This window comes from Cygnus olor, chromosome 7 (genome assembly GCF_009769625.2).
Source record: "Cygnus olor isolate bCygOlo1 chromosome 7, bCygOlo1.pri.v2, whole genome shotgun sequence".
In the NCBI taxonomy this organism is placed as follows: domain Eukaryota; kingdom Metazoa; phylum Chordata; class Aves; order Anseriformes; family Anatidae; genus Cygnus; species Cygnus olor.
Window position 1 is genome coordinate 21,646,221 of NC_049175.1, and position 12,975 is coordinate 21,659,195.

Sequence of the window (12,975 nt, forward strand, 5' to 3'; positions counted from 1 at the left end):
TTTGTTGTAGCACCATGAGCACAAAATCAGATAGGTCAGATGTTTATCTTGCCCTGTTGCTATAGATGCTAAGGAAGAGAAGGGGAACATGTAATGTTGTTAAAATGTCCAAAAAAGGAAGGCGGGGGGGCGGGGGGGGGGAGTAATGTTGCTAAAGCATACAAAGAAAGTAGTATAAACCTTTACAGATTTGTTTATGCAAAATATTTTCTCTTTGATTTTATAGGATGGGTATATACTCTTGTTGGAGGACAGAAGGAAGGTGCTAGAGGTTTCATGTTTTTCATCATTAATGTGGATTTGACAGAGGAAGGACTTTGTAAGTGAAGCATTGTTTCTGCATTCCATGTTAGTCCTGATCTTGATGGGCTTGTGTTTGTATCCAAAGAGACTAATTGTCCTAATAACTTGACAGACTGTATATTTTAATTAATTTGTTATTCTGGTTTTGGATCCCAGTATGTTAACACATTTCATCTAACACAAGAAATGAATTTATTTGAGGTAGTATTGAAGTATTTCATTAAGAGTGTTTTAAAGTAAACTAGTTTAGAAGAAAATCTGTTAATAGCTTTGTGTGCTACTTATTCATACTATTTAGAACTGAGTTAAATTATACCGAAAATCATTATCTTACTGTATTACGTGTTCAAAGCAGTTCTCAGAATTAGCTGGGGACCTAAACACTTTTATTTCATGTCTATGAATAATTGTATTAACTTTTTCAGTGGGATTGTATATGTACTTAAATACCTTGATGTATCAGAATGTAATTCAAAATACAAAGTTTCCTATTTGTTTTCATCAGAATTATTTCTTTGTGTAGAATCGAGTTATTAAGCAAGCATTTTTTTTCTTTCCAGTGCATGTTGAAGATATTATTTTACACATGTTTCAATATATTCAAAAACTACGTACAGAAGGACCTCAAGAATGGGTTTTCCAAGAGTGCAAGGTACAGTGATTGGTGCATGAAATATGCAGTAGTAGTATTTTTACAAATTTTTGGATTATAACTAGGACCGTTTTCCTTGGCTGCAGACATAGTCTTTAATAATTGGACATAGTGTTTAATAATTGTATGGTAACTGAGTTTCTTAACTTTAAAGGTGTGTTTTCTGTGATGTGACTCAAATAATGAGTACATTGAGAATATGTCTTAATGTAAACGTGAAATGTTCTTACAGAGCCATGAGTTGACATTGTGTTACGGAATAATAGAGGTACAGGAAGAAGTTTCTTACCCTGTCCATAAGGATTTGACACTGGAACATTACTGTTTTTATTAAAGTTGAGGTGTTTTCAAATTATCAGGAAATTCAAATACATAGAATCATAGAATCATTCAGGTCAGAAAAGGCCTCCAACAACTCCAGCTCCCTCAGCCACTCCTCAAAAGACCTGTTTTCTAGACCCTTCACTAGCTTCATTGCCTTTCTTTGGACATGAATGTGAGTTATGGGACAGATCTCTTACGATGAACATGACTTACAAGACATTAATTTTTGTTCAGCACAGAGCTTTTTGGTAATAAGGTGTTAATAACAACACTTCATGTTGTGAGACGGTCACATGTTGCTCGTGAGTTTTGTGCAACTTGAATATTACTGAAACCTCTTGTGTTAGGTATTTGTCTTCAGATTGAATGCTACTATAAAATGGATATAACAAAACTAGCCATTAATTATTCTTAAAACAGTTTTTGATATATGCTTTTCAACCCTTCTTAAATTGTTTCCTAGGATCTAAATGCTGTGGCATTCAGATTTAAAGATAAAGAACGACCACGAGGTTATACATCAAAGCTTGGAGGGATGTTGCATGTAAGTGATATTTTATTTTGTGTTTTGGATAGTATGTTAATCATTTAGCAGTATGTTTAACCATACACTGAATAAATATGGGTATTTGCACAGTTCCTTTGCCACTTCTTGAACTTAGGAAGTTACTATCATGCTGCATAGCTCTTACCATTGGTGGTCGGTAATTCGCATTTCCTTCACGCTACCGTTTTTTAATTCTACACTTGATAGAACTGATTTTATAGTAACTGGAGTTGGCTATTTGATTTGTTTCAGTATTTCTTAATACACGTGTACCATGTAATACTGTGCCCAGCTGAAAGCTAAATGTTTTCTACTGAAATAACATTCTATCATAAATCCAAATACTATGTTACTAAATGCTTCACTAATTAAGGATATTGAAACAACGCTACCATTTCTGCTTACTGCAGTAAGATAGCAGATCAGAAATGGTTGAATCTTCTAATGTGGATTACATGTTGGTAGTGAAGGTATCATCATGTAGCTTATACGTGGTCTTCTTAAAAAATCCAGTTCCTTCATTTTGCACTGAAGGAAGATTTTGTCTCTTCTCTTTTTGTTTAGTGGCACTCGTGCAACATCTGTAAATTTCAGGCACTCCCTATTGCACAGCTAATTGTTTTGTTAGATTTTTTTTGCTTGTTTCTTTGCAGGAATTCCTATATATGGTCCTACAACTTTGATTTGTAAAGTCTAAAATAACAGTCTTTTATTTCAGAATTGTCTTTCTGTTTACTAAAAGCATTAGACAACTGACAATATTTAAATGAATATTTAATGGAGCTCCTGTTTTGGTTGCTATTTCTTGTTTTTGCTCTATCAAATGCATAAAATTTCTTTGAGAACTGTGCTATGTCTGTCTTCTAAAGCAGTCTTTCAGTGGTCTGTATTTGTTGGATCAGTCCTGATTACAATTACTGGCTCCAAAAATCATATCAGGAAGTTGTCAACAGGGTATCAATTCAGGACAGTGTTTTTCCTTTGATACTCTTTGCAGTATAAATGATAATTTTGATTCTGCCATTAGTTGCTTAAACACTAATAGAAAAATAACTGTTCTGGTTCTCTTTGCTTTCATCTGAGTCATACTAAGTTTATGCTCTGAAGCGTCTTCAAGCTGGAACTATTGTTTGATGATTTCTTATGCTTATGAGTACAGAATGTTTTTAATAATTGGAGGAGAACCTATGTGTAAATTAGCACAAGCAAATGTAATGTCATAAGTTGTTACATATTTGTCAAAAGGATTAAAAAAACCCAAAACCTTCTATTCAACAGAAGTTCCTATGTAAAGCACGTTTGTGCTGGTGTAAGGAGTCACCACTAAAGTCTCGCTGTCAAATTACATTTGCTATTTGTCATGCTTGATGTTTTCCAGACACTTGTTCCCTAGTTTGCTATGCCCTTTTTGTTTTGTTCTGTTTTCTTAATTGTATCATTTTTAAACTTTCATTTTAATTTGATTGTTGTATGTAGATAAATTTAGGTCATACCATAATGTAACTAAAATAAAATGGATTTTCAAAAAAGTAATCACAGAATGGTTGAAGTTAGAAAGGACCTCTGGAGGTCAGTCTTGTTCAACCCCCTGCTCAAGCAAAACAAAAACAACGGGAAAAAAAGTGGTAAATTTTGTTATGCTTAATTCCAGTTGGTGAGCAGAGTGTGGCTTGTATTTTGTATAGGTAATAATGCCATACACTTCTGGTCACTAAATCTGTATTACCTTGGTCATTTCAGATTAGAAGTAGGTAGGTTTCTTTAAATCTCCACTTGAAATTGTGTGGTCTTTTATGCAGAATTCAGTTAAATGAGCATTCTTTTGTCTACCACAAATGATTTGAACAAGACCTTTCCAATCTTGTTCTTGTCTGATATATTTGACAGCATTAACATTTGAATGCTTTGTAACACAGGTTTGGTTTATTGTACTTGTGTTTTTTTTTTCTGTTACTCCTCTTTCCTCACCTCACTCATTCTCTTTTCCAAAATGCATAGTATCAGTTACTCCGTGTTCTGGAAGTTGTTCCACTGTAGTTTCTTGTATAATGTATATAATTCAGAAAGCCCTCTTAAGATAATTCTGTTCAAAAAAGCTGTCTAACTGTATGGTAAAAATGCTGGTGATGCTTGGTGCCTCTTGTTTAGGCTACCTCATATTTTTTTACTGTAGAAGGTTTTGAAAGTTTTCCTGTCTTCCCCACTAATCACTTTCATAGGAGTGAAAGTTCTTTTTTTTTCCTTATGTACCTCGTCTCAGAGTTTCATTATATATTATTTTTTTTCAGTTGTATAGTAACTTGCTCACTGAGACTTAGGCATGCACATAATTCATTGTAAATAATTCAGCTACCCTGTAGTCAAATGTACATAACTAGATAAAAAAAAAAAAAAGGCAGTATATTTTATGCATTTGAAATTAAATCTGATTCGATATTTAAAAAAAAATTGTCTGCTTTTCTAGAAATGGGGCTTAACTTCTGTTGTCTTACAGTTTGCTGAAATATATGGTTTGGGTCCCTTGCTAGTGAAAGTGCACAAAAAATAAGGGAAAGCTATAAGTCATTTCAAGGTAAAACTAGGGAAGGTCAGAGCTGCCTGGCACAGTAAGGCAGCAGAAGCATCAGTTGCCTAGGCTCCATTGATACTTCGTCCAGGAAGTTCTTGTTATCGGTGTACTTGTTATTGGAAGTTCTTGTTGGTGGTGATAACAGCAAAAATGTGTAGTTGAATCAATTTGGTGAAATCCCTCAAAGAACTGTCTTTCCTATGTTGAATCCTAGCATGTCTGTCTGCTGTTTCTTCCCAAAACGTCCTGTTTTCGCACGGAAGATTTGGTAGAAAATCTTAGAGACTTTCACTTTAAGCCTAAACAAAAAATGTTAGAATAAAAATTGTGTAAATTGGCGTTATGCTTTTAGATAATTGAAAGACACTTTACTTTAAATTAGTGTTTAAAAAAATGAATTATTAGGGAATCCTAAAAAAAACTTTTTCACTTGTTTTTTTATGTTTTGTTTTTCCCAAATGCACTCTAATGATTACTAGGTATTCTGCCTTCAAAGATATCCTGCAGGGGTCAGCATTTGCCATGTTATTTTTACTTTAGTTCAGAACAGTATTTAAAGATTGGTGACTTTTTATATTGAATCATGCAATATTTCAAAAGAAAAGTATAATAGTGTGCAGTATATAAATGTACCTGCTATAGGAAACAATATTATCTGCATAATTAGAGTGCTACTCTGTCTTGTTCAGTTTTGAGAGGGAGACTTAAAGCGATCTATGCACTTCTAATCTGAAAGTATGAAGTTGGTACAGATTTAGTGACCAGAAATCTCCGCTTTCATTTCTTTTGCAAAACCATTTTTTTCATGCTTAGTTTTTGTTTAATTCATCTACGTGTGTCTGGGCTTTGTCTTTTAGTATTATCCTATAGAAGAAGTATTGGCTGCTGAGTATTTGCTTGAAGAATTCAGGCCTGATTTAATAGAGATGGTACTGGATAAATTGAGACCAGAAAACATTCGGTAAGTTGAATTACAGTAACTTGTATTTTAGCCCAAATATTATAAGAAAGCAGATGGACTAATGGAAACACAAATTCTTAGGTGGCTCTTGTAGCTCCAAAGTAAATGTCACTGTAAAAGAGAGAGTAGTTCTGCATTAATGAGATTTCTTTCTGCTCCCCATTGAAAAGAAGTATACTAAGTGTATGCAACTTTTCCTGTTTAGACAGAAATACCCTCTCAATCTTTCCTGTGTGGAATGTCTTCCTCAGACTGAAATTGTTTTTAGGAAAATGAGTACTGAAATAGCTCAACTGCAACAGCTCAACATAAACTCTTGTGGCATTTTTAATGGAATGCTCTAATACTCATAATTTCGAGCTAGGTCTGGAAATCAGGAGGAAAGTTTTTATCTGCTGTCTGTATGTTCCCTATGAAAAGCTACCAGACAATGCAGATTAGCAGACCCACTTAAAAAAAATAATAACAAAAAATCAGTTTAAGTGGATAGAAATAGCTGCATCTGTAGCTGCTAAAATCATAGAATCATAGAACGGTTTGGGTTGGAAGGAACCTTAAAAATCATCTAGTTCTACCTCCCTGCCGTGGGCAGGGATACCTTCAACTAGATTTGGTTGCTCAAAGCTCCATCCAGCCTGGCCTTGAACACTTCCAGTGGTCAGGCATCCACAATGTCCTGGTATACTTAGTTTACCAAGTCTTGCTATTTTTCCCCTACTTTCTGCAGATGTATATTTATTTATTTATTTATTTTCACCTTTTTCCCCATACAACTTCTCATTAAGTTCCTAAAGAATAGAAATGTTCTGGAATTACATAAGAGGCCAGTGCTATGTATTACTTTGCCTGACCTACCATGTAGTTGGAAGGCATGTAATGAATTTATGAGGTGCCATACGCTGCAAAGAATTAAAAAAAAAAAAAAAAAAAGTTTTAAAATAAGCATATAAAATTAATGTGTACTTTATGTGGGTTTCTTTATGCCTCAGCTTGCTTTCTATGAAAATAACGTTTTCTGGGGTATTTTAAAATATGAAATTAGTCACTGTAACACTGAGTGCTGTGGAAATGACATTTTACTAATTCTGCTCATTTAGAAAAGGAGGTGGCTATTAGAAAGAGATTTCAGCTCATGCATTGAGAAAAAAAAAAGACAAAATATCAAATAACTGCTGCTCGGTTGTTTGTTGTGTAATATATAAATTTGTGTGTATATGTTTATGATTTAATACAATCTAATTACTAGAAAGGGAGAGAGCAAATTAAGGTTGCATGGTCAACAATTAAACTAGCACTTTAGAGCCTGAATTTTCTTTTTTGCAGTTTAGCAGTTCTAATACAGCTTTTGTGTATGTAGTAACAAATTGCAATAATAAATTTAAGTTATGTAGAGATACTAAAATGTATGGAAACAGAAACAAGGTGTTAATTATGATTCTGTATATCAGTCTTAGTGTATTTGAACATCTGTTTGTCGGAGTGTTTTAGAAGCCAGGTATATGTTACCAAGATACTGATTTTTTTGCTCTCTTTCTGAATATATTCTGTATACATTTTTTGGACAGTGTTGTATACAGAAGGACAATGAGCAAGCATTCACATATTTTTAGGGCATATTCAATTTCAACCTTCTGAGATTAGTGTGAATAACTTAAAATTTTGGGCATGAATCTTCACTGTATTTGTTTGTGTGACAAAATTTCTTTCGTGCATTCATTTCGTTTACACTGCGTTTTACTTTATTTTCAAAAAAAACGGTGTATTTCAAATAATTATTGGATAAAGTAGGATAAAATTGGATTATGATGCGTATTTGCAAATGTCATGGAGTTCTGCTGTTTCAAGGCGTATATCGGTAACAATAAAATAACTGGAGCTGCCTAAGTCAGTGACAGTAGTTGCCATAGTAATTAATGCCCTTTAAAGAAGGGCCTATGTCTTTGTATGTGGGTGTGCATCTATGTGTAATGTGTGTGGGATACTGAACTGAAGCTGGAATACTTGGAGACATCGTATTTGGAATAAGAAAAACTTTCAAGAAAATGTTCCCGGTTCTCTTTCCTATTTTCATGTTTATTGCCTAAGCTCTTGAAAATTAGATACAAAAGCTTACTTGTAATATAAAGACGTATTTTAGTAATTAACAGGGAGAATACATAAATACTGCTCTTAAAGCTTATCCAGAAATTCCACACAAATTTGAACTTCTGACGGGTTTTAAAATTGTTCATGAGTAAATTTTTTTTCCTCCACCTTGCATAAATTTTGTCTTGCAGTGGTTTAGCTTTTCTTGACTTGACGTACTGCTTTTTATAATAGACTTATTTGTTATTTGCTTTTCCTAATCTTATTGGAATTCACCTGCACCAAGGGCTTTTCTTGGCATATTTATATTGGGGTAGCTGTATTCACAGTTGAGACTACTGTTAAGTGTCTTTAAAGAAAAAAAAAAAAAAGCTTTTTGACCATGTTATTTTCTTAACAAATTGTGTTTTTAAAAAGTATGGAAAAATATCCATACTCACAGATGGTAGCAAGTATCCATATGCTCTTCTATTTGATTGAGCCATAACAGGAAATTTTTATATTCTCCTCCTGCCCCCGCACGCTATTTGTTGCATTTATTAGCTTAGTTTCCCCAAGAGAGAAACCTCTTTAAGATATAAGCATCATTTTTACTTGTTCAAACTGCATTGGGTTTTGCCAGCCATCTGTGAAGATAAGGCATTTGTCGCAATTTTAGCTGAAAAATATAATTTTCCTGTTATTTCCAATACATCTTTTTCCTCATCATCTGCAGTATAAATGCTCTCATTAAAATTTAAGAAGTTAGTGACTCATTAGATTAAGCAACTAAAGAATGTTTTTTACTGGATCTTAACTGGATCCTTTTCCTTTCTTTTCTATATCTGAAGTGCAGCATTAGTAGAATCTTAGATGGAAAATTTCTAAGGGCCTGAATTTCACAGATAGTGAACAAACAGTTATTTAGTGTAGTCGTTGATGCTCATCCCTGATGATAAACATGTTACAAATATAGTATGTTTACATTTTTTTTCTTGCATTGTATTTGATGAAACATTTTGAAAATCACAATTTGTTCTTGTATTTCCCATCACAAGCCATTGCTTTTTGTAGGAACGTTGAACATAACTGAGTAACTGAGAACTACAACCATTTGTCTGTACAAGAATGTACATATAGAAGTAAATTGCATTTATATATATATATATTTTTCATGAATGGTTCAGAATTCAATTTGTGCTTGTTTAGTTTAAGAATGTTACAAGAAGGTCATAATGCCTATTTTGCATTTCTAGTGCATTTCAGTGCTGTCTTAAACCATGTGGATGTTCATAGTTCCAAAGAGTACAGCACAGGAGTGAAAAGGAATAATTGGGAGCTTTAAAGATGCATCATGATGTGTTTAAATAACTGCATAGCACTGTGTTACGTGTGGTACTGCTTTTTCCCTTTCCCTATTTTGTCCTGCTGTTCATTGCTGTAGGTGCTTGGTTTTGGTTGTGAGTTGCAGGCAGATGAAATACCTTTTGGTTTGTTTCATATGATTGTAGGCATTTTTTTGAGAGAGCTCAAAATGTAACTAATTATTCCAGTGGTGACTGAGGGTATAGGGAAGGCAGGAGGATCCCATGAAACAGAACTTCTTACAAAGCTAATTTCCACAATTCAATTTTCTGTACGTTGAGCGAATAGAATAATTCTTACCTCTTTAATTCTTCTGTGTTCCTACAGGAAATGTATGGGTGCCCATATTGTCACTACATTCCCTTCTCCAGGCTACTGATTCTCAAGCAGCAGAATAAAACATTTGTGTGTTATGGCACACCTTTGTCTTGCTGCTCAGTCCACATGATTATTGGAATTCTATCAGGATAATCTCTTAGTTTAGGAGATTATCTTTTTTGTTTTTTTTTTGTTTGTTTGTTTTAGGAATGGAAGAAAGACCGGGTAGGTTGCTCTGAAATTCTAATAGAATTTGTTTTTTTACAGTCTCTTAGCAACTTCATCTGTACACGGTAGAGCTTTTGCTCACCAGCTGTCCGAGTTAAAATGCAAAACATAGAATATTCCTATGGCTCATTTTTATGAAAACAACAATCTCTGTAATAGATTTCACCTTATTGACTGAGCTAGTGTCTGCTGTTTTGCAAGAGCAAATGTTCTCTAGGACTGAAGTGCTTAGCTCTTTGCTGGGTATTTATTTAGTATTATATTGTTTCTTTTGCGTAAAAAACAAACGAACAACAAACAATACAATAGATGCAACATGCAAACAGACATGAAACTTTTATACAAAGTCACAATAAAAACGTTAACCGTTTCTATTGCAATTTACAATGACAGATGAAATATATCTCTCAGAGATGAACATTCTCATTCTGGTTTAGACATTTCGTAACTTTTGCAGAGAGGCATGGGCTATTGTGTATTTGTATGTGTGTACATGCTCATGCTAATCATGTGGTTACTCAGAGGAAATCATCTGCATTCCTGAAACATGAGGTTTGATTACCCTGTTTAGTGTGTCTGATTTAAAATAGTGTCTCAAAATTAGACTCTCGTACAAGTCTTCTTCCCAGTCTTACAAGTCTTCGTACAAGTCTGCTTCCATTTTTGAATTTATTGCTAGAGAATGTCTTTACAATTCCATGTGGCTCTTAGATATATTTCTCATTTAAATGCATCTACTGCTAGGTATTTGTCTAGTGACCTTTTACCCCACTGTTGTCCTGCTGTTTGAAATGCAAGGCTGAGGTTAAATTACAGTAATTTGAAAATTCTGGTAATAGGGGAATCTTGAACTTAATACAGCAGAATCCTGTTTTCTTCAATGTTATTGGATCATTTAGTCATTTACATGTATACATTAGATGAAAAAGGAGGGATGAGGACATAGACATTCACAATATTAATATTCTGTGTATTTAATCTTTTCAGTGTATTGCAAAATTCACCCTAAGGGTATTCTCCAGTAGTGTATTTGTAAAGTAAAATTCTATATTTTGAGGCACATCCATATGCCTGTTTTGATTCCTGCCCCTATTTGTTGTACACATTGAAAATATACAACAATATTCTTAGCCTGAAGATATTGTGCTATAAAAGAACACTTGCGTTGTATATATTTTGATGCTTTAATGTGCATTTTAGCCATCTACACAAGATTTGACAAAGTTTGTTTCTGTTCTATCCAGCATCTAGCGATCATTGAATGTATGTAAGAGATAATTCTGCTACCTTTTTTGAACAATTTCAGATTTCTTATAAATTCTTTGTTTTACCTTTTTTACTTCTTTACGTTTACTTTTAAAGTTAGCTCCTTATTTCTATTGAATACTATTTCATGTTGTTGGCTGTTAAAAAAATTGAAGGTATTTTCTTGATACCTGTTATGAAGACTACTGAATAAATACCTATTAGTTTGTAATTTTCTTTATTCTGGATTTCTCCTCTTGGGTGGATTTTCTGGGTTTCTAACTGAGTGCAATTCTCTAGTATTGACTATAGAATATATTAATCCTCCTGCTTTTCTTATCCTCAAAAATGAATAAATAAACAAAAAGGTGTAAATCTGAAATGAGAATAATACAAAATGAAGAAACATGAATCAGGTTACGAACGGGAAAACTGCAATTGCAATAATGTAATCTAAAACCCTAGGTCTGGAATAACATTTCTATAGTCAGTATTTTTACTTCTCTGAATTTTGATATAGGTGGTATGAAAAATGCTATTAGTTGATTCATTCTTTCTGAAGAAGATCTCAAGTACTTCTTCCTGTGTTTTCTGGAACAAGGACAAAGTTTATAAAATAGACATTGAATACAACAATTATGTATAGCTCTAGGTTGTAACGCTTCAGAAAAAATGGTTAAATTAAATTATGCTGATAGCCTGATTTCATGGTTAATCTTAGTGGTTTGTTAAATATCCATATACTTGCCATCTAAATGTACTCTGTAATTATCCAAGGGAAATAAATGCATTATCATGATGGAACAGAAATAGTGCTCTGAATAATTTCTCACACTGTTTTCTCAGACATGTTCATGCAAAAGTGCTTTGTCTCTTTGTTTTCAGAGTTGCAATAGTGTCCAAGTCTTTTGAAGGAAAAACCGACCGAACAGAAGACTGGTATGGAACACAATACAAGCAAGAAGCAATTTCTGATGAAGTTATTAAGGCATGTTAAAACATTTAATATATTCCAATATCTACAAGTGAAAGGCAGTGGTAAATTTCTAGCCTAATTTTACATTTAGAGGAAGGGAAAACATAGATTTGCTGTACATAGTACAAAAATATGCATTGAGTCTGTTTAATATTATAAGAGCCAAGAATCTTATGTTGGTCTTTAAATTTCAAATTTATTACATAGAACATACACGTTTTAGTGGCTTTAAACTATTTAAAGTTTTAATAAAGAGAATGTTATTCCCTATATTAAAAACTGCAGGTTTTCTATAAAAGTTCCATAATATGCAGTAGCTACTTTTAAATTTTAAAAAGTTGATATATTTTTGAGTCTCAATTAAGAATAGGATGGTTCATTAACATTTAAGAAAGGAATGTTTTTATAACTGCTATATATAACTGTTTCTGAAATTGATTTTTGCAACTTATAAAATGAGAACATTAAATGAGTTTTTAAAAATCAAAACACCAGCAATGAAGGTGGGCAAGTCCTTGTTGAATCTTGTTATTCACTACTTCTTCTTTTAGGAAGAGATGGCTAAATACACCCTAAAGCTATATTGGACCTGCCCAACATGCTTTGGACAGACATTGCATAGGATCACCTCACTTCCTTTAGCTTGTCCATACCTATGTTTTTTGCTGATGTGTTTAGTGTAATGCCTTCACTTAGAGTTTGCATTAGCAGAAAAGATGAGGTACAGAACCACTTCCACTCTACTGTAAACTTTCAAAATTTTCTTTTTATCTTTTCTCATTCTCCTTCTGAGCACTTCATCCTCCTAACAGCCTACTTCAGTTTGGTTTCTGAGATGTTTCTCTCTTTTCCTGTTACTTTACTAGTATTTACACATAAGATAGTGGAGCATATTATTGAATCTTCTATTACAGTAGAAAGACAGTGAGTATATATAGTAATACATATTAAGTAGAAATTTTACTTTGCATCATTGTTTTTCCTATTTATCTAGAAATGGCAAAATGCTGATCTGAATGGGAAATTCAAGCTTCCAATGAAGAATGAGTTCATTCCTACTAACTTTGAGATTTTGCCATTGGAAAAAGATGCGACACAGTACCCTGCCCTTGTCAAGGTAAGGTATCTATCTGTTCTGTTTGCTATTTAACTTTCTGGGAAGTTAGCAGTGTGTTTTTAAAATACAGAATTTACAATATTCCAGAACGTAATAAACAATAAGAACAAAAAGATACAGGCCTTACAGGTATTGCTAGATAATAGAAAGTCCATCCACGCTAAACTTTGGATTGTGACTACTTGGGTTCCTATGAAAACGAATCCACAAACAATTTGGACTCTTTTGCCATTTTGAAAGTGTGTTAACAACTTCTATAAATAGTATTAAACCTGGTTTATCCAGCAGAAGTGTGACTGTCTGTCT

At 33.3% G+C, this 12,975-nt stretch overlaps 1 protein-coding gene across 5 annotated transcripts in view; it reads left to right on the top strand.

Annotated features, from left to right (window-relative positions):
- The window catches only part of IDE (insulin degrading enzyme), a 62,600-nt gene that overhangs the window by 22,724 nt on the left and 26,901 nt on the right, over positions 1–12,975 (top strand). For all 5 annotated transcript variants that reach the window (XM_040563809.1, XM_040563807.1, XM_040563808.1 and 2 more), the window contains exons 8-13: positions 227–319; positions 864–955; positions 1,743–1,823; positions 5,253–5,356; positions 11,462–11,564; positions 12,547–12,669. In XM_040563809.1, coding sequence (XP_040419743.1) covers positions 227–319; positions 864–955; positions 1,743–1,823; positions 5,253–5,356; positions 11,462–11,564; positions 12,547–12,669 — 596 coding nt within the window. The remainder of the gene's footprint in view (positions 1–226; positions 320–863; positions 956–1,742; positions 1,824–5,252; positions 5,357–11,461; positions 11,565–12,546; positions 12,670–12,975) is intronic.